The sequence below is a fragment of the Orcinus orca genome, chromosome 1 (assembly GCF_937001465.1).
Source record: "Orcinus orca chromosome 1, mOrcOrc1.1, whole genome shotgun sequence".
Lineage (NCBI taxonomy): Eukaryota > Metazoa > Chordata > Mammalia > Artiodactyla > Delphinidae > Orcinus > Orcinus orca.
In genome coordinates, this window is record NC_064559.1 from 211,959,375 (window position 1) to 211,980,765 (window position 21,391).

At 44.8% G+C, this 21,391-nt stretch overlaps 1 protein-coding gene across 4 annotated transcripts in view; it reads left to right on the forward strand.

The window, feature by feature from the left end:
- Nucleotides 1-21,391, forward strand: part of GNB1 (G protein subunit beta 1) — a 92,237-nt gene that overhangs the window by 58,138 nt on the left and 12,708 nt on the right. For all 4 annotated transcript variants that reach the window (XM_012534010.3, XM_033432714.2, XM_012534009.3 and 1 more), the window contains 5 exons: nt 7,482-7,584; nt 12,612-12,650; nt 14,258-14,364; nt 18,507-18,570; nt 19,885-20,047. In XM_012534010.3, the coding sequence (XP_012389464.1) occupies nt 7,528-7,584; nt 12,612-12,650; nt 14,258-14,364; nt 18,507-18,570; nt 19,885-20,047 (430 nt within the window). In that variant the 5' untranslated portion in view covers nt 7,482-7,527. The remainder of the gene's footprint in view (nt 1-7,481; nt 7,585-12,611; nt 12,651-14,257; nt 14,365-18,506; nt 18,571-19,884; nt 20,048-21,391) is intronic.

The window sequence follows — 21,391 nt, forward strand, 5'->3', positions numbered from 1 at the left end:
ATGCAAATTCTTTATAGTAATTTTCAAATGTGACATTGCGTAGCAACCATAAATAGTTTGCATATGATGGTAAAACTAAGTAGTGCCTTCTGAACGATGGGTTTAGATGAGCAGACAGTGGAATCTTGCGGCTATTGATATTGCTACCTGCCTGATGAGGCACATCTCTGTGGAGGGAGGATGGAGCTGGCTTACAAAAAATATGTTTTTTACTTTTTGTGCTCTCTGCAATCTGTCCATGGGGCTGGAGTACTGTCCTTTTGTTCTCGGGCACATGGTTGATTTTTTAAATTTTATTTTTTGGGCTGTGCTTCGCATCTTCGAGGATTTTAGTTCCCCGACCAGGGATCAAACCCGAGCCCAGCAGTGAAAGTGCCAAGTCCTAGCCACTGGACCACTAGGGGAAGTCCCGGTACATATTTGATTTTTTGTTAGGCAGTAAATCCCTTTGGATGCATTTAACCCTATTATGACCCCACTCACTCAAGGACTGGCCTTGGGTCTTGGGAAATCAGGAAAGCACGTGCTGCAGTGGTGTTGGAACCATTCACAGGGCATCAGACCAGACATCAGCATGGTACCATCTTGGGGGCTTTTCCACTGCCGTGATGTCTGGGTTTAGCGTGGATTTCCTAAAATGACACATGGGTTCCCAGAAATTCAGTTTGAGTGTATGTGGCGTTTGACTATTAGTGACGTTATGAAGTTATGTGTAGGTTCTGTTGTGATTTGAAAAGTACAAGAACCTTTATTTTCAAAAGGTCGTAAACGGAAGTGAGACTCTTCTTCCCTCTTATAGAACATCAGCTGGGGGCCTCCTAGTGATCAGACCTTTGTAAGGCTAATAATTAAATTCACTTTATGTATAGATTATATCTTGTATCTTTTTTATTTCTATTTACAGAACTAATGTACGATCGTTGTATGAATTTAGTTCTGGTAAGAATGATTACATTTTTTACATTGTCCTAGTGCTTTAAGGGGATATGCTTAAATTGGAGTTGAACAGTAATTTAGAAGAAGAGTATATACTACATTGTCCATAAATGTAAAATGTGAAAAATAAAATGTCTTATGTGTGCATTATCAGTAAACACTTAACTGAGGGGCTGTGAGTTTTCTTTTAAAATTTGCATCAGAAAATTGAGATACAGGAAAATCTCATGGGGTATCTTAGATGTTGGGGACAGACTATTTAAATCATTGCATTCTAGTAAAATGTAACACACACATGTCAGTTTTAAAATAACGTGTAAAAATTTGCTGGATACTTTAATCCAGAGCCAGACGGGAATTTTGTGTGTTACTAAGTTTCCTCTGTCAGTCTCCATTACCAGCTGGTCAACCATATTAAAAACTAGTTATGGTTTACTTTGTATTGAATATTCTGATATCTGCTACTTCTTAGAAGCTGATGTAATGTTTCATCAAAACTTAATTTTTTGTCACTTTTGAAACATACCAGCCTCCATGGTCAACCATTCAGTTGTTCAGACAAATTTGAGAATTTTTGGGATTGTCTCTTTCTCACAGACAACCAGCTAACGTGGCAGCGTGATCCATGTCAAAATACAACACAATCTGCTTGTGAGATCCCTGTGCTCCTATATTTTTAAAACTAAGAGATATATAACAGATTTCATACCTACTTGTAATGTAGTCAAACAATACCAAGAAGTAATGACTTTTAAAAAAATTTATTAAGAGAATGTTCAAACATAGATTACAGGCAGAATATTATGAAATCATCCAGCTCTAACAGAATTCTGCTAGTTTTGTTTAATCTCCTTTCTTCCTATCAGAGTGTTTTAAAGGAAGTCCCCAAATCATATCATTTCACTCATAAGTAAGAAGCGTTTCTCACGGTTAGGGACTTCAGTTTCATTATGGCACCGAATGAAAGAGCAGCAGCCCCTTGTCATCAGATACCCAGACGATATTCAGATTTTCCTGGTTTTCTCTGTACATTTGGATTTTAAATCAAGATTCAAGGTCTCTAACATTTAAACAGAAACTATTCTAATGGAAAATTGAAATACATAATAAGTTAACAAATAGTGTAAGGAACTCCATCACCAAACTAAAGCAGTTACCAGCTCGCGACCGAACTTGCTGTCCTGGGCTCTCCGCCGTTTCCCTCCTCGGTTGTTTTACAGCGAGTTTCAGACGCGTCATTTTATTCTTAAATCTGTCGGGGTATACCTTCCCACGCCAGGGAAGGCTGCGGGTGTCTCGTGGTGGAGTTGTCCCGCACCCTGGGGATTTGCCCTCACCGCTCGGGTTTTGTTAAAGCAGCTGTGACCCAGGAAGGGCTTGACTGCTGTCCATTGCCCTTTGGACTTGTGCTGTCTCGATTTCGGAGATTAACTTGGATTTGGGAATGGAAGAAAAACCAGAAAAGCTGGTGAAATTGATTCAAATCCCTCATGCAAACTCCCCTCTTTCAGCATGCTCTTTTGTCTGGAGGTGAGGTGCGGTACTGGTACTCGTGTGGCCGAGCAGGTTGGCAGACTCCTGCCCCCGTGGCGCGGGGTGCTCGGCGGGGCTGCTGTTGCCCCAGGACGTTGAGCGCAGCACGGGCACCGGTGGCTGGCGTCCCGGGCCGCCTTCCTGTGGGTCGCAAACCCGCGTGTGCGTGGCGGCTGCTCTGTGGGGGATGCACTTAATAGTCTGATCACTGATCACACAGAAAGGCTTACAGAGCCCTTTACAGTTGTCTTGTTAGTTTTCTTCTTGGCCCTGCGGTGTTGGTGCTGTCGTTCCTGTGGTGCAGTCAGCAGAGCAGAGTGGAAAGTGAGCGGGTGAAAGTCACATTCCTTGTGTGTCGCAAAACCAGAACCTGAAATTATATTTTGATGCAGTCACTCCATTTTGTCCTTAATATCAGCTCGTATCATTGTTAGTGACTGGGTAATAACTGGGGCGCTGGGGGCCCTTGAAGTGTCCTTCCTAGACTTTACAGGGGTCTTGATTAGCGGGGCGTGGTGCTGCATTAATCGTGAAGTACATTATGTCACAAATGTGAAATATTTAAATAAAAAATTATGTTAACACTTTAACTTACAGAGATACTGGGTATAACCTAAAGTAGGGGCAGATCACTTCACATACTTGCTTTTAAGATACTTAAATTTCTGTGGAAAGTATTTCCAAAACAAGCTCTAAATAAAAGCTGGTGGCAGATGTGGGTCATAAAGAACAGAAGTGAGACTCTCAGCAGGTCCTGTCTTAGTGGATTAGACTGGTCAGTGCGCTGAGTCAGCATGGCCAGTGCTTAGCCGTGACTTTGGCCCTGGAGGAGAGAAGGAGCCCAGGTCACGTCAACCTGATGGTGGGCTTCTCAGAGGCTCTGGGGGACTAAGGATAGTGAAGAGAACAGCAAAAGCAGTTACGTGTAAGTAAGACCTTTAAAATGTACATCATTTTTTGTGATCAAAGGAATGTAAACTGCATGTCCAGGATTTGGAAAATGAAGAGAAAAATAAGACCAGTAATTCTAACAAAAATGCTGTCTTATTACATGTGTTTTTGAATCAGGTATGTTTCTGGCCTTCTTAAATAGCTAAAATTATTACACACAAATTTGTTTTTCATTTAGCATATAATGAGCATTTTTCTACGTTTTTATACTATCTCCATTATTGTTCCTAGTGATACGTAATCGTTCACCCAGTAAACGGTTAACATTTACTAGCTTTTTTCTTTTAACTGAAAAGTATGGAGGAAGAATTGTGAATGCTTCTTGGTTCAACAGCCCAGATAACCAGTTAACTTTTTTTGGAAAAAAAAAAGTATATACACATATAATTTTACATATGTAATTTGTCTTTTTTCCTTATATATATATGATAATATGAAAAATCAGAGCTGCCCCTATTCCTGTGTATTTCCCCCCAAAATAGCCATTAACATTTTCTTGTGTATATAGAAAAAAGATTGCTTACATTAGCATAGATGTTTATTCTTTTTCTCTACACAAAAGGAGAACTATCATCATTCATATATTTTTCTGTACCTTGTCTCTTTCATTTGCTGTTATCGTCACAGCAGAGCATTTGGGACGAACTTTTAGTTTGTGGGAATTAGGAATTGTTAGCTTCCCACCAGCCCCACTCTGGATCTGAGTGTGCAGCCTCCTTGCTGTCCATGGGTTGTTTGCAGGCTCCTTGCTGTCCGTGGGTCGCCGACTTCTCTTTGGGGGAGTGCTGACTGCTTGGTCTTGCGTGATGGTGGTGTTGCCCGGTCCCTTCACACTCATCCTGTGAGGCCAGTTCAGTGTCCGTTAGCTCAAGGCGCGGGAGGCTGTCCATCGTGGATGTGTGTGTGCCCCACAGAGGAGGTCCTGGACTGTGCCACATCAGAGCGAACCCCAGTGCCCAGAGGGCGACGGGGAGAAGTGAGCGTGCTGGAGTGTCCCCCCATCGGTGAGAGGCCAGCTGCAGATAACTTCTTTTCCAGATTGGATTTTAAAAAATACACCTTCAACATGTAGAATAAAGAATGTAGTTGAAAAAAAAATTTTAAATGTCTACCAGTAGGTTTCTCTTTCTGACCAGACTGTAGAGATCAAAAAGGGCCTTTCAGGACACTTTTTTTTATTGGTAGTAGAGATATGAATACCCTTTTCTTTAAAAATTAACGGTTACGAATTTTGAGTCTCCTAATTGCAACTTGAATGTGGACACTGGTCGTAGAGAGAGCCGTAATTAAAAGGCAGTATTAATAATTTATGTTACTTAATGATGAAAGAGAAATAGATCTGGTTTTGTTCTCTTTGCTTGTGACTAAAGATTGAAGTCAGCAAGTATTGGTATTATTGCTTCTGAAATTTTGAGAGATAACTGAATTGGAGCTTCTCATTTTAAAGATAGTTAAGTTTTCAATAAATTAATTTCTCTAGTTTAAAGCAATACAGCTGGGTGATTATCATGTATTGATATGTATTCTTTTATAATATGTAAAAAAAGAGCACCTAATTAAAAGAAGTATTTAATTTTAATATCTCAGGAGCTATTCCATCTAATACTAGGATTTGGGTCTTTACCTAAAGACCACCTAGCATCTCTGAAAGTTCTTTTTGTTTATCTCGATCCTAGGAGTTTGTTGGTTTTGTCCTTACTTTAAAAACTAGCGTAGCTTTTTAGTGTTTAAATTAGGATCAGAAAACATGGTTTGTTGACTAAAACTAACTGTTTAATTCAGTGTACCTTATGACAACATTAGCTGTTAGTTTTCTTCACGTTGATTTTGGAAGGATTGAATGAAGTAGCTTCTCCACAGACTAAGAACAATTCTTTAACGTGGAGGTGGGGAGTGTTACTGGGATAAAACTGCCCCCAGCTCTGCCGGATTGTCCTTATAGTATAGTTTGATCACGTGTGAAATGCACGTGCGCTGCAACAGGCCGCCAGGGTTGGTGGGGAGGATGCAGGGCCGTCCGTAAGCTCAGGAAACGCATCGGCACAGCTTTCTGTTTTAAAATTATTTCGTGTTCTTTTGGCACTGTTAGTTATTATTTCATACATTAATATTCATCAGCTGCAGTCCTCAGAGTTTGATACATGAAAACGAGAGAGAGAATGAGCCCGGTTTATCACATAGGGTAACTCCAGCCATGCTCCCTTTGTCCAGGGAGGCGCCAGGGAGTCTGCGTGGGCAAAGCTTGCCCGGGCTTACAACACCCACTTGAAGTAATGCCTCTAGGAACAGTGGTGTCACTGTCTTGCCTTCCCGGACGGCTGGAGGGGCAGGCCCTGCCTTTGTCCTCTGAGATGCCTCAGCTCCGTGTCACGGCCCCACCCCGTTAGGCCTTTCCTGGTAGTTCTGCAGACTTTCATTTCTCTAGAAGCCCAGCACTTCCCCTTCTGCTTCCTTCCCGGCCTGCCCCGGCAGCTAATGGCGTTTTGTGGCTGTGAATAGATGTGGGCTGGTGGGTGCAGGTGAGGGCAGGAACCAGGAACTTAACACATACTTTTTAAAGATGCTTTTTATTGGGAAAGGTATTTTTGTTTTCTCAATAAGTATTCTGTAATATAGACCATGTAACAATTATTTTGAATGCTTTTGTACAGAAAAGGAAAGTTTATCTAGACTGGGAACTAACAACTACGCTTCTTGGGTCATCCAGATTATTTCCCCCAGATGTGTTTCCATTTTAAGAAAATAATTACTGTTAATTAAATATCTGGTGTATATTATAATAACCCTGTGACTTTCACACAAAATCTATGATGGAAGAATTCTCCCCTCTGTGTTTGCATAGGAAATTGAGGCCCTTGCATAAGCTGTGTTTGCCTGTGGGAGCTAATTGTATTCTTAAGTGATTAAAAGATGTTGATAATTGTGTCTTCAGCTTTGTGATAGGTTGGTCATAGTTAGGATTGACCTAACAGCTACGTTCTTGGTCAGAAATGCAACCCCCAATTACGACATTCCCTTGGGAAAATAAGTCTCTTTTAATAGGATAATTGTGTTTTGACCCTGCTTTCAGGAATACTGTCTAATGAGCCTGGGGGTGGGGCAGGGTCAAGAGTGGGCAACAGGGCTGCTTGTACTGAGCCTACTTTGGCCTGTACCTATAAGGACTGCGGTGTTGTTTCTGATTCTCCTGGGATCCCAGAGCTCATTTTGGTGGGAGAGTAAGTTGTCCTGAATCAGAGGCCTGTTGGACACCAAACTGAGTGTTTTTAGAATTGCTGTGTGGGACTTCCCTGGTGGCGCAGTGGTTAAGAATCCACCTGCCAATGCAGGGGACACGGGTTCGAGCCCTGGTCCGGGAAGATCCCACATGCTGTGGAGCACCTACGCCCGTGCGCCACAACTACTGAGCCTGCGCTCTAGAGCCCGTGTGCCGCCATTCCTGAAGCCCGCGTGCCTAGAGCCCATGCTCCGTAACAAGAGAAGCCACTGCAATGAGAAGCCCGCGCACCGCAACGAAGAGTAACCTGTGCTCGCTGCAACTAGAGAAAGCCCGCGTGTAGCAACGAAGACCCAACGCAGCCAAAAAAAAACAATGAGAATCAGTGTGTGAACGTTCTGATGTCTTCTGGGCAGTCACAGGTTCAAGATCATTGACACGGCTTTGAGGTGCTGGGTTGCCAGGTTGCCGCTGTACTCTATTTCCTGAACTAACTACCCCAGGGTTTTCATGTGAGAGCTATTCTGAACGTCAGTCTTATTATATAGTGAGACCCAAATCCTTCGTGAAACCTGCTTCTAAACAGATTTTTCTTTCTTCAGCCCACCACCACCTGTTGAATAGTCTATTAGACGTTGTCATTGAACAAAGCTTGTGTATAATAGTAATTATACTTAGTTAACCCAGCCCTTGTAGGCATTTTATACCTTCTTATGAATGCTAAAGAAAGGTACTCTGATTTGTAATGAAACCATAGCTCTCAAAATTTCAATTTCGTTCTGTCACCTGCTTCATTAAATTACTCAGTCATTGTTTATTAATTTTTTGTGCTTTTCTCTTTCAGATCTAAGATTCTTTGAGGTGGCTTTGAAGAGCACTAAGATTAGAAGATGAGTGAACTTGACCAGTTACGGCAGGAGGCCGAACAGCTTAAAAACCAGATTAGAGTACGTAGCTATGTGTGCTCCGTTTTGTTAATCATTTGGATTTCAGATGCGATGTTACCATTTTAAGGAAAGATGGGTTACAGAATACAGACTATTCATTATTTTGGATTGAAATTGAATCTTAAGTGGCCCAGGATGTAGAAATTACAGATCCAGGGCTTCCCTGGTGGCGCAGTGGTTGAGAGTCCGCCTGCCGATGCAGGGGACACGGGTTCGTGCCCCGGTCCAGGAAGATCCCACATGCCGCGGAGCGGCTGGTCCCGTGAGCCATGGCCGCTGAGCCTGCGCGTCCGGAGCCTGTGCTCCGCAACGGGAGAGGCCACAACAGTGAGAGGCCCGCGTACCGCGCAAAAAAAAAAAAAAAAAAAGAAAGAAAAAGAAATTACAGATCCAGGTATTTGGCCTAGGACATTATTTTCAGGATTTTGTTTTCTTTCTTTCTTTCTTTCTTTTTTTAAACATCATTATTGGAGTATAATTGCCTTACAATGTTTTGTTAGTTTCTGCTAGGATTTTGTTTTCTAGCATATTTTCACTTCACTATACAGCAAATGTTTCCATAGAATTTATAGACATCTTTTTGTACCTTTTTTCTTGACTTTGGGAATTAGCTTTGTGACATTCTTTTGCTCACTGTATAGAGTGTGGTATTCACTTCCCCCACTGTGACTGCTAAGTTGAGGGCAGGAAACTTGTTTAAAAATAAGAGTATTAACAACAGTAATAAAAACTATTTTAAGTGCAGGTGATTTGTTCTTAATTTTGAAAAAAGGGGTTTCCTAGGGATGGTTATGGCTGTTAGAGCACTAACATCTATCTTCAAATAGATGCTCTATTCAAATAGAGCATCTTTGAAGATAAAAAGATAAAGATAAAAAGAGCCAGTATCATTCAGCTGTCCTGTAGAAAGTAGGATAGTTGCAGAGTTCTCAAGCATTACCTCCCAATCTGTCACTGATGTTTATAATGGTGCACTGCAGAACCCGTGAACTTTTAAAAGGGGATGCATACTAGGTCCAACTATAAGGATGGAGCCTAATTATTTCCTTTTAAAAGACCAATTATATGTTCAGAAAGCCTAGTGGTAATTGGAAAGAAAGATCAGCATCATTTTAGCCGACTTTTTCTTGAAGTTGAGAAAAGATAATGGAATTATCTGAGATCTACCATCAAAGAGGAAACAGAAAATATCCTTTTACTGTAAGAATTTCAAATCTTAACATTTAAAACATACGATACAGCTCAATAAAAATAAGGAAGAGTTAGTATTTTTAATGGTTTGCTCTGATCAGATTGGTTTAATACGTCCAGCCACACTCCAGAATATAGAAATCAGAATTTTGTTCTTCTAGCAACAATAAGCTGTTGTTTATAAGTTGTTCATAAATAGTGGGTTCAGATCTGTTCGTAGCAAATAAGAGTTCATATGGCATAGGTAAAAAAAAAAAAATCCAAATTCGGTGGAAAAAAATAAAGGCTGAAAGTCAGTGTTGCATCTCTTCTTCCCATTTTTTAGACCCATTTTCTGTAAAGCACACAAAACCCTCCTCTTAGGGGACAGAGCTGTCGTGTGAGCCACATGTGGAATTTAAAGCTGTAAAAAGAAACTGGTAGAATTAATTTTTAACAACTCTATCTAAACCAATATATCTAACAGATCACCATTTTGATATATAATTAATAAATACATTTACTTTTTACACTCTTTTTTAGTACTGAGTCTTGCCAATTCAGGGTCTCTTACATGAAATGGCCTCAGCGTGTACCCGTGGCATCTCCCGTGGCACCTGCTCCACGTGGACCATCCCCAGGAGAGTGGACGAGCTGCACAGCCATCTCCACACCCATCTGCACAGGCCTTGCCTCTGAGGCTGTGCTGGTTTCTTTGCACAGTATAGGGTCGACAAAGCTGTTTGAGTCCATTACATCAAATGGGAACACAAGACTTTCTTTAACAAAGGAAAAAACACCCTTTTCCCCCTGATTACCCAAGGGACACATGCTTGTTAAAGAATGTAGGGCACAGCAAATCAAACAAGAGATGGTAGATGATTCTGAGAGGGGTCGCTTGCTTTATTAGATTGGTCTTTAAGCTGAAAGACCCCAGAGGGACCGTGTCGTCTTACTTTTGATCATGTTTGTGAGGAAACACGGGCTCTCAATGGGATGCCGATTGAAATATGGCATGTCTTAAACACATGGGCTACCAGTGGATGAAGGGGAACTCCACGAAATGTACAGGCGCAAATTTTTTTTCAAAGTGACTGTGCCAACCCTGCAAGTGAACAAGACGGGCCGAGTGACGCGTATGGGTGCTTGTCTCCATTGACAGCAGAGCCGCAGTGGTCAGTGCGGCCCTAGTGGGATGGGCCTGGCCGCGTGCTGCCCTGTGCTGGACCGACATCCAGCCGGGATAAGGCCTGACTGACTGTGGGTGTGTGTGTTCCTCTGGGTGAGGGGCAGGAAGGTGACCTGCTGTCTTCAGTGACTTTTCTCAGCACAGACAGTATAGGAGCCTTGGCTAAATAATAAGCCATTGTGAACGTATCACCAGGCCGTTAAATTGGAATTTAATCTAAAAAATGTTGAAGATTTCTGTCTTTATTAAGCAGTTACCGAGATGGTTTCCATTAGAAGACTTCTTCCTACAGGGTTGGAAGTTGACGATTGAATTGCTCTGAGGATATTGTGCTCATTTACATTGAGCACTTATTGGCTAAAATGAAGACTGAATTTGAGTTCCCTGTGTTTAAAATGGTTTTTCTCTCTGTTCTCTGTGGTGTCACTGCAGTCTGCTCTGGACATTACGAAACCCATTTCAATCTCTGGACACTAACCAGAATGAAGCCACTTAAGTCCCATGGTTTACTTTTTCCATTTAAAAAATTCTTGTTAGGGACTTCCCTGGCAGTCCAGTGGTTAGGACTTGGCGCTTCCACTGCAGTGGACCAGGTTCAATCCCTGGTCGGGGAACTAAGATCCTGCAAGCCACATGGCACAGCCAAAAACCAAATTAAAAATTCTTGTTATTCTTTTTTAAAATCGAAAGCTGTGTATAATATCAGTAAGAATGGTACTCAGGGCTTCCCTGGTGGTGCAGTGGTTAAGAATCCACCTGCCAATGCAGGGGACACGGGTTCAACCCCTGGTCTGGGAAGATGCCACATGCCGTGAAGCAACTAAGCCCATGCACTACAACTACTGAACCCACGTGCCACAACTACTGAGCCCTGTGCCGCAACTACTGAGCACGTGTGTCGCAACTACTGAGCATGTGTGCCACAACTACTGAAGCCCGTGCGCCTAGAGCCTGTGCTCCGCAACAAGAGAAGCCACCGCAATGAGAAGCCCGCGCACTGCAACAGAGTAGCCCCTGCTCGCCGCAACTAGAGAAAGGCTGCGTGCAGCAACGAAGACCTAACATGGCCAAAAATAAATAAATAACACATTTAAAAAATGGTACTCAGAAATAAATATTGAACTCTGTAAGTAACTGATAGAGTCCCTGATGGAAAACCTGCTGCTCTGGGTCTCCCCTCCTCTTGGTCTTGACCCCAAGTTTAGGTGCTGGCACAGAAATACCTGATTATATAATTTTTGTGTTTTAATTAAATAAGCAGATTTAACTAAGCAGAATGGCTTCTGATAGGATAGTTTGAGTTGAATTTGGAATCTAGATATTTGGTCCCTCTATAATCACCATCTCGTTGAATATACTCCCTGTGCTGGGCTGGTGAGTATTAGCACCAGCTTCGTGAAGCGGTGAGACCGTTTGCCCTGGAGGGGTCCCCGGCCCCTCCCACACGAGTGCTCATATGTATGTCAGTGAGAGCAGGTGGTCAGATGATGACACAGTGGCAACATTTCTGTTAGAAATTGTCATAATTTCCTTTGAAATTATTCCTACACAAAAAACCGTTTTAGGCCCCATCCCTACATTCAAAGTTTGATCCTCTTAAAGCTGTTGTCTCATTTTCCCTCAGAATGTATGGCTTTCTATTTGTAAAAATATATACGCTGGGGCTTCTCTGGTGGTGCAGTGGATAAGAATCCGCCTGCCAATGCAGGGGACACTGGTTCGATCCCAGGTTCCGGAAGATCCCACGTCGCGAGCAGCTAAGCCCGTGCACCACAACTGCTGAAGCCCACGTGCCACAGCTGCTGAAGCCCGTGCGCCACAACTACTGAAGCCCACACGCCACAACTACTGAAGCCCGTGTGCCTAGAGCCCATGCTCCGCGACAAGAGAAGCCACCACAGTGAGAAGCCCGCGCACTGCAACGAAGAGTAGCCTGCGTGCAGCCACGAAGACCCAACACAACCAAAAAATATATATCTATATATATATGTATATATATATACACACTAATTTTGAGATTTCAAGATTTTTTTTCTAGTAACTTGGATCACTTAGGAACAATGAGAACATTTTAATTAGCTTGAGTAACATCCCTTTGTAGTTCTCACCTGCTTCACAAGGTCATTTTATAGATAAGAAAACAGGTAACAGGCTGCCAACAGCCAGTCTTCACCTGAATTTGGTGGTTTTGACCCCAGATCCTTCGCTCTTCTGTGTAGAGGTTAGCTTCAGGGATTGTTCGGCTTGGAAACAAGAGTCTTACTTAACACACTCTAGAAGGAAAGTTCTCTGGGCCGGCCAGTCAGTGCTTTTTAGACGTTGTTTCTGTGGGCCCCCCGGCTCCTGGGCTGGTAGAAGGAGCGAGACGCACGTGCAGGTCTGTGGGAAGGTGCCGGAGCCTCGCAGGCAGGAGAGGAGGCTCTGGGGGCGCGGGGGCGCTGCGCGTTAGACGGGGTGGTCTGCAGGCCAGGCACGCACTTGTGTGTTGCTGGTTCTCTGTTCAGTGTGCTCGGGACCGTGGGTGCGGGGCTGGGGTGGGAGCGCGGCGAAGGAAGGGGTCTGAGCTCTCCCACCCTGGTGGAGGCTCTCCGGGACTGCAGTGCCAGCACCTTGGAGTGACTGTATCTGAAACAGCACTAATTCCCTCTTTATCATTGTCTTTCCCTAGGATGCTAGAAAAGCGTGTGCAGATGCAACTCTCTCCCAGGTAAGAGCAGTTTGTGCAGAGTCGCTGGTCTGGCCTGGAGGTTGGTGCTTGTGGCGCCTCCACTTGGGACCTCTAGAGGGAGCGCTCTGATTCTCTCCTGTGCACAGTGAGGGTGTGGGGCACTGCCCGAAGGGTTCTCCTGCGCAGACCCTTACCACGCTAGGCGAGGCCGTGGTGCGTCGCAGATGACAAATAATGTCTCTCGAGCCTTCTTGCGGAGGTCGGAGTTGTAAGGGTTATTGCAGTCTCGATACAGCTATTTCAGAGTTCCTCTTCCTAGCAAAATCTGCCTCAGAACTTCGATTTCTAAAGTCCAGTTTGGCGTATTCTCAAAAAGTTAAACATTAGTCATGACCCAGCAGTTCCACTCCTAGATGCATGCCCAGAGGAGCTGACGCTCAAACAAGCCCGTGTACGCACGTGCTCACGTCATCTCGGTTCCCAGCGGCCAGAGCAGGAAGCAGATATCCGCAGATGGAGGAGCGCAGGGACCAAGTGTGGCCTGTCCACGCGGTGGGACGTTACTCAGCCATAGAAGGGACGAATCTCGAGACATGGCGCTCAGTGAAAGAAGGTCACAGGTTGTGTGATTCCATGCACATGAAATGTGCAGACAGGTCGCCCTGTAGGGACAGAAGATAGGTTCATGGTTGCCCGGAGTTGGGGAGGAGGCTGTAGTGAGCAGCCACTTAATGAACGCGGGGTTTCCTCTGGGGGCGATGAGAGTGTCTTAGGAGGCAGCTGCGTGGCTATGCTAGATAGGACATACTCTCAAATGGTGCATTTCAACTCATTGAAAAACAATATTTTTGTCCAAAGAATTGAACAGAAATGTGAAAGAAAAATTATATTCCTACTTCTGTTGAGTATGGTTTTTTTACATTGTCTTAGCGCTTTAGGAGATGTTGTTTAATTGGGGTTAAACAATAAGTTAAAGAAAAATTAGACTGCGTAGAATAACCTGCATTTGAATCTCAAATGCACTTTGGACTGTACGTGTTTTTAAAGCTCATTATTGTGATACACTTATATTCCATTTGTCAACCCAGAATCCTTAACATCAGGGTTTGTATGTTGAAGTGAACAGCAGGTTTGCATGTACAGTTTTGTGCCCTAAGCTACAGAGTACAGACGAGATTCCATCGTGGTCCAGCTCAGCGTACAGCCTGGTCGCTGGACAGCCTGTAGGGCTGGGGCCCTGTGTTCGATTGTGATGTAGGCTGACGAGGCTCTAATTCAGAGGAAACCCATGAGGGACTGACGGAGGCAGGAGGAGCTGGGCCGGGCGGCCAGCTAGGGAGACAGCAGAGACGGGAGGGGAGGCGGCTCTGGGCCAGCCCCAGGCCTGCTGCGCAGGGGGGCAGGGGACGCGGGTCCTGGAGAACAGGTAGAGTAGTGGACTTTCGAGAACCGGGAGAGGGAAGGCAGGTGCCCTGGGAAACGGGAGAAATCATGGAGCGAGGCCTGGCAGACTGGAAGGAGCAGGGCAGGCACAGCCGTGGCCAGGGCGCCGGGGCCAGTGAGCGGGCTGGGCGTGAAGGAGAGGAGACCTCGCGGGGAGAGCATGCGTCACGCGATGTTAATTTGCAGTAACTTTTATTTTTAAGATCACAAACAACGTCGACCCAGTGGGAAGAATCCAGATGCGTACCAGGAGAACGCTGAGGGGGCACTTGGCCAAAATCTACGCCATGCACTGGGGCACGGATTCCAGGTGTGTGGGGCGTGGGCACACGGAGCGCTTGACACGTGCACGGAGGAGAAAATAACCTGAACTCGTTGGCTGTGACTTGTAAAGAAAAAATCAGGCGTTTGCGTCAGATGTGCGAGCAGGCCAAGACGGCAGCCCGGGCGCCGAGCCCCATCTGTGTTCCCACCTGCCTCGGCCGAGCGCACACGGCCGCCTCCTCAGCACCCTCCCTTCGCCTTTGTCCCCCCAGCTCCGCGGCTCGGCGCCCATGCCACCTTGGGGAGGTGACCTGTCCTCTGTGCCATGGCTCCTCCTCTTTCCAGCCTGTTCCTCGTGGCCTCTTGTCCACACCCTCTCCTGGTTTCGGTGCCCCGGCTCAGGGATCAGAAGCCACTTCCTGCGGTGTCCGTGTCCGGAGGGTTAGAACAGCGACTCGTGTCCCAAGGTTCCTGCATGAGTCTGAGCTGGTCGTTGCTGCTGTCACCGCCTCTCCCCGGCCTGCCTGCCCCACCTCCCTTTCTTCTAGCCTCTCATTCTTTCTGCTTTGAATTCTGCCCCGTGTTCGGACCTCTTTCTAGGTTCCCCATCTCCGTCGCCCTCCCGGTCCCTCCTCTCCTTGCCCTTAACCTGCAGCAGCATTGAAATGAAATCCATTCAGCTCTTTTCTGTTCCTCTTTTAGAGGCTGCTGGGAAGTCTTTCTCCACTTTTCCACCCAAGTAATTACATAAAATGCTGTGTGACTTTGTGACTGTAACATGTTCTTTCAAATAGCTAACATGGTATTTCAGATGCCTTTCTTAGAGGAGCATTTTTTTCATGTTTAATTATCAGAGAAGAATTGTTTGCTTGGTTGTTTTTTTCTTTGTTCATGAAATTGCCTGCTTTAGAGTGTCAACAGCTACAGAACAAAAGAGTCTATTTTTAGTTTTTTTCTGTAGACTGTGCCATATAATTCCAAATGCAAATGAGAGCTAACTTAGATCATTTCAATGATGGCAGTAATCAGAAAGAATAAAAATGGGAAAAGAAAGAAAAATGCCCTTACTAGTCAATCCACCTTAGAATTTATTGTCAAAAGTAGATGGTAACCAAACAGTATCTTACCTTTGGGTCTTTCCTCCCATCTGTGGGAACATCAGTGTCCTGATTAGACAGGACGTTGGATGGTTAGTGATGTGTCACTTGTGCCCTGAGAGGTGACCAAGAGCTGTGCTCAAGGAACTAAGGCAGGTGTGTGGCCAGAGCTGTGGTGATGTGGAGAGGGGCTCGGGGGAGGCCGGGGGCCGGCAGCACCAGATCTCACAGGCATCCTGAGCACTGCTGCCAGGCCTTGCGTGCCCTCTGGTTCCAACACAAATTCTGCCTCGAGAGCCCTGTGGTCGAAGGAACGAACGCAAAGGCAGGAATAAGCAGCACCGCATTCCGGGTCGTGGTCACCCCTGAGAGAGGGGGTGATGTGGGAGACCCAGGAGACGCTGTTGGGTGTTGCATGGGTCTTGTTCTCTTTCTTGGACAGCGTCTTGGGTACGTGGGCATTTGTTTTAAAGCTGCTCTTCAAAGGACATTTATTTTTATAATGCCCTTATATGAGAGCTGTATTTTACAGTCATAAACAAGGAAAACGAAAAATGATACCAAAGAGGACCTTTGCTATCCAGAGCCCTTCAGAGATTTTTTTTTGTTTTTTGTAGATAGCTGTGTTTTCTGGAGAGGTAAAATAGGTAAAATTCTGCCTCTTTAAAGTCCAAAGAAAGTTTATTTTTATTTTGGATGTACATTTTGTTTAAGGCATCTTCATAAACAAAGGGTATTGTACAGCCTTTTTTCATGATTCAGAACTGTAATTTGGGAATGCCAGTTATTTGATCATGTTTGTATAATTCATGGAATCTCTCAAACTATTGCACTGATTAGCAGTTTTCTTTTAAAACTATAGGAGATACCCACAGTGAGGTTTCTGTATATGCATGTGTCAGTACACATTATGTATGCATTTATAACATGTTTATCAATACGTTGTAATTTTTTTATACTTAAAGTCTACTTTTTGTAACATTTGAGAGTCTCAGTCACATGAATTAATGCTAAACTCCCCGCCCCCTTTTTAAATTAATTAATTAATTTATTTTTGGCTGTGTCTTCGTTGCTGCGCGTGGGCTTTCTCTAGTTGCAGCGGCGGGGGCTGCTCTTCGTTGTGGTGCGTGGGCTTCTCGTTGTGGTGGCTTCTCGTTGCAGAGCACGGGCTCTAGAGCGCAGGCTCAGTAGTTGTGGTGCACGGGCTTAGTTGCTCCATGAGATGTGGGATCTTCCCGGACCAGGGCTTGAACCCGTGTCCCCTGCATTGGCAGACAGATTCTTAACCACTGTGCCACCAGGGAAGCCCTATCTCCCCTGTTTGAAGTCTGCTGAAGTGTTATAATTGAGAGTGAAACCCAGCGAGGCTTGAGAGTCCTCCCTCCTCAGAGTAAATGAAGGGCCTGAGTGAGGCCTTTGGATCTGCACCTCTATCTACTTAACCCCTGTTTTCAGTGTCCTGGAGCCCTGGGCATCCTCCTGGTTCTTGCCTCGGTGTTCTGGGTGGGTGGCACCTCGGGGGAACTGAGAGCTCTAGGAGACAGAAGGAACCAGGTCCCAAGCGGTCGTCCTACTGGGGATTAAGAGGTGTGTCTTTTCTCACCTTCTGGAGGATCAGGGGCTGCTTAATGTCTCTCTAACCCTGGGGCGCGTCAGCACATAGTAAGCTTTCCGACCAGGAGGCCTTTCTAGAGGTGACCCTCCCGGAGGACGAGCTTCTTTACGTCAGCTCTGATGTTCATCCAAAGCCTGTGCTTAGAGGAGCCTGGCGGAAATAGAGCCGCAGAGCGACCCTGGTTCCGATTACATGGGGTCTTTCAAGTGCCTAATATGTTTATAACTGCACCTTGATGCAGGGATTTACTTTAAGAAATTGCATCCAAAGAATAATAGGGTTGGAGCCTGCATGTAGTTCAGTTCCTGGATAAGTTTTTCATGCAGTGCTGAACACGTATTTATTCCCCGCCAGACTCATTGCTGGCTCCCTGAGAAGGGTGTGCATCAGAGCGCAGAGCTGGACGAAAAGGACCCGCTGTCAGAGGGATTCGAGGGATTTTACCTCCAGGTTTTGACCAGTTCAGGAAGCCGAGTATATTGCGGCTGAAATGGTTGAGACCCGTGTTTTGATAAAATCTCTAAAACTGAAAATCCTTCTCCTTATTTACCATGCTGACACGTATCTCTGCGTGGGATTATGGAGAGAGCCTTCTTGCCGTTCCTCGAAAACAGCACAGTCTGTACAACAGAGTTCCTTAGGATATCTTATGAGTACTGGTGGTTCCCTGAATTTACTCTCACTTGAAATTCCTTTGCCCATTAGTCATGTTTTCCTTTTGCGGTTTCCTGTCTTCTTTCTGCAAATACAGACTGAGCACCTTTTCAAGACACAGATCCCAAACGGCACAGTTGACCAGAGCAAGAAAATTGTTACGAAAAATATTCCTGATAGTTAACTAGTGTCTTCTGTGGGGCCAGGCACAGCTGTGCTTTAGATTGTCATCTCTTTGCAAAGCAGGTGGAAAGGGGGTGCCTCCTCAGTGTTTGTAAGGGCCTTGCAGTCCCATTTTGGCTCAGTCTGGGAAATTTTCATGGGGTATCTTTGGTGAGAAATGTCTCATAAATTTTGAATATCTAAAAACTTACTAGTCCTTTATATTTAGGCTTTCTACGTGTCAGAATGGAACAGAAAATTATATACTAAATATTTTCTACCACCTTTGACTCATGAAAGAAAGATCTGTAGGTCTCAAATCTGATTTATGGTGAACAGAAAACAAACAGAAGCAGTTCTAGGCAACCAGCTTGTCTCGTCTGACCAGCCAAGGGACTGTGGCCAGGTCTTCACCTGAAGACAAGCACGATTGAACCTGAGCTGTTATCGCTGGCAGTATTTTCTTTTCATGCTTTCAAAGTTGGTCTAACAATTAGAACATTTTTTTTGGAGGGGTGCTTATAAATAAGTGCACTTTGTCAGCAAATATAATGTTGAAGCGCGTTAGTCATCACTAAAGTTTAGTTTTCATTCGTTGTCTTTGGGTGACTTCCCTTGTTGGTGTGGTACTCATGGTTTGCTTTTTTCTTTTTCCTCCAGGCTTCTAGTTAGTGCCTCACAGGATGGTAAGCTTATCATCTGGGATAGCTACACCACGAACAAGGTAGGTAGTGCAAACCCTTCCCGGAAAAGCGGCCCGGGAAAGGCGGGTGTTTAAACTCTGGGTTCACTTACGTTAAATGTATAACGGGAGAGGGTGGGGGAGCACAGTGAGTTCGTTTTTGTGTGAAGCCATATGGGTCAGGTGGAAGCCCAGTCACGTGGCTGGCATGTGTCACTGGTGCTGCTGGGCCAGCGTGGTGTTGCTGCGATGTGTCGTCTCTTTACAGAGCAGGTTGGGGGAGCCTCCTGAAGTTTCTAGGCAACTGGAGTCCAATTTTAGCTCAGTCTGGGAAATCTCATGCTTTATTCAAAAATACAGAGATACAGCTTTCCGTTTAGTCAACTAGTTTTTACAAGAAATAATCTGAAAGAGTTTATACTTTGAAGTATAAATTAAATTATTTTAAAATTTCAGTCCAGGGTTGTATCATATTGAATGAAAAAGCACTATCGTTGGTCTAAACGTGTGTAACAGACAGAATTCAGTTTTATTTTACTGGAGGAAACCACACGTGTATGACAGAATCCAGTACTTACAACAAATCTGTCTCAAACACAGGGAGGCGTGTGGTAGGATTAATTACAGTGATTTCTAGTTTGATTACTTCACTAAAAATGCTTTATTTTTGGAGTGAATTTTATAGCCATTTTGACAAGCCAGTGAAATGTTTTCCTTTTACTATATAATTGTGATTCAGAGGCTATGTTGCTATTACTTAAGTGTCTACCTAACTGTAAGTTATGACTTTATTAAAACTCTACATTTGGGAATTCCCTGGTAGTCCAGTGTTAGGACTCAGTGCTTTCACTGCTGAGGGCCTGGGTTCGCTCCCTGGTTGGAAAACTAAGATCCCACAAGCTACGTGGTGTGGCCTAAATAAATAAATAAAACTGCATAGGGGCTTCCCTGGTGGCGCAGTGGTTGAGAGTCCGCCTGCCGATGCAGGGGACACGGGTTCGTGCCCCGGTCCGGGAAGCTCCCACGTGCCGTGGAGCGGCTGGGCCCGTGAGCCATGGCCGCTGAGCCTGCACGTCCGGAGCCTGTGGTCCGCAACGGGAGAGGCCGCAGCAGTGAGAGGCCCGCGTACCGCAAAAAAAAAACAACAAACCTACATTAAATTGGTGTGCAGCACTGGATTTCTAATTAAATTATTACTTTATCTGACTGCCCACACATATAAAATATTTTCAAAATAATTTTGGCCACTGTTTTGCTGTACAGTGAAAGTTGAAGACTAGAAGCAGGATCATAAATGTCAGTAGTTAATGTTTTTGACCTTGAGCGTGCTTGCATCATGTGTGTCTTGTCATTTAGGTTCATGCCATCCCTCTGCGTTCCTCGTGGGTCATGACATGTGCATATGCCCCTTCTGGCAACTATGTGGCCTGCGGTGGCCTGGATAACATTTGCTCCATTTACAATCTGAAAACTCGTGAAGGGAATGTACGTGTGAGTCGTGAACTGGCTGGACATACAGGTACATGTTCTCATCAGTAACCTCAAAGTTTATACGCTGTGTGCCTTGCATGAGTTACATGCTATGGACACTCACCCCTTCTCAACAATTATTTAATGAGATTGGCTACATCAATGGCCAGATATACTCTTAAAATGAAATCAGACACAGGCCTTGATATTCCTTTATCAGTAAGAAGCCTTTGGATATAAGTCGCTGTAGTGGCTGTTGTCAAGGATCTTGGGAACGTAGGTCGCTCCGCAGCAGCTGGACGCAGTTCGAGGCGTTACCTCCCTCTGAACCTCCTTCCATCCTGAGTGCGTTTCCAGAAGGGTTCCTAATCTAGACATGCGCGAGCGTGCACGTGTCTCCCTGTGCGCACACACACGTACTTATCCACATATCGAGACACCCTTACTGATCTCTTAGCATCCTTCATAACGACTGGCATTCTTGTGCACAGGAAGCAGAACAGAGTCCTTCAGGCTCAGTGCTTTTGAACGTAGCCGGCTCTGTGCGTTGGGGGTGGTGTGTTATTTTGGCTCCTATTTGCTTTGGGGTTGCTTCCTTCTTAACTTTCTATCTTCTTAAAGTAGAAACTTAGATCTTCCTACTTTTTCAAATATAAATTACCCTCTAAGCATGGCTTTAACTGTATTATCATTCAGTGGGAAATATTTTTAATACCCTTTTGATAACTTGTTATTGGTTTCTAATCAAATGCCATTATGTTCAGAGAAGATGTTCTGTACCAGTTCAGTTTTTCACATTTATGGAGACTTGCTTCCGGTGGAGCGAGTGGTCTGAGGATGACACGCCGCACGCGCCTGGGAGTCCAGGCTGTGGGGCAGGTTCTCAGCGTGTTCGTCAAAGCAGGACTTTGACACTGTTCACAGCTGTTGGTAGAAGGCTCTGTTGGTAGAAGGCATGTTCATGACTGTCGTACGCTCCTGATGAAGTGACCCTCTTTCTCAGAACCTTCTGTGTTGGCAAGTCGGCTTTATCTGTTGTTAGCATAGCTGCTCCAGCCGTCTTAGCCCGACTGTTTGCATGGTGTATTTTTTCCCATCCACTTAACTGTATTTATAAACAGAGTCCCTTAGAGACAGCACACACTTGGTTCTTTCTTTTTATCCACTCTAAGTGTCTGCCTTTCGAATAGTATGGGGTTCTGTTTCATGCAGTGTGGGTGCAGTGGGATTTGGCTCTCTCGCTTTATGGTGTGCTCTCCTTTGCTGCCTTCTTTTGGGTTACTTGATGTTTTAGAATTCTATTTTACTTTTATCTGTTGGCTTTTCTGGTTACCTCCAAAAAAGGGTTATGTAGGGATTGCAGTGTACATTCATAATTTTTCACGGTGCACTC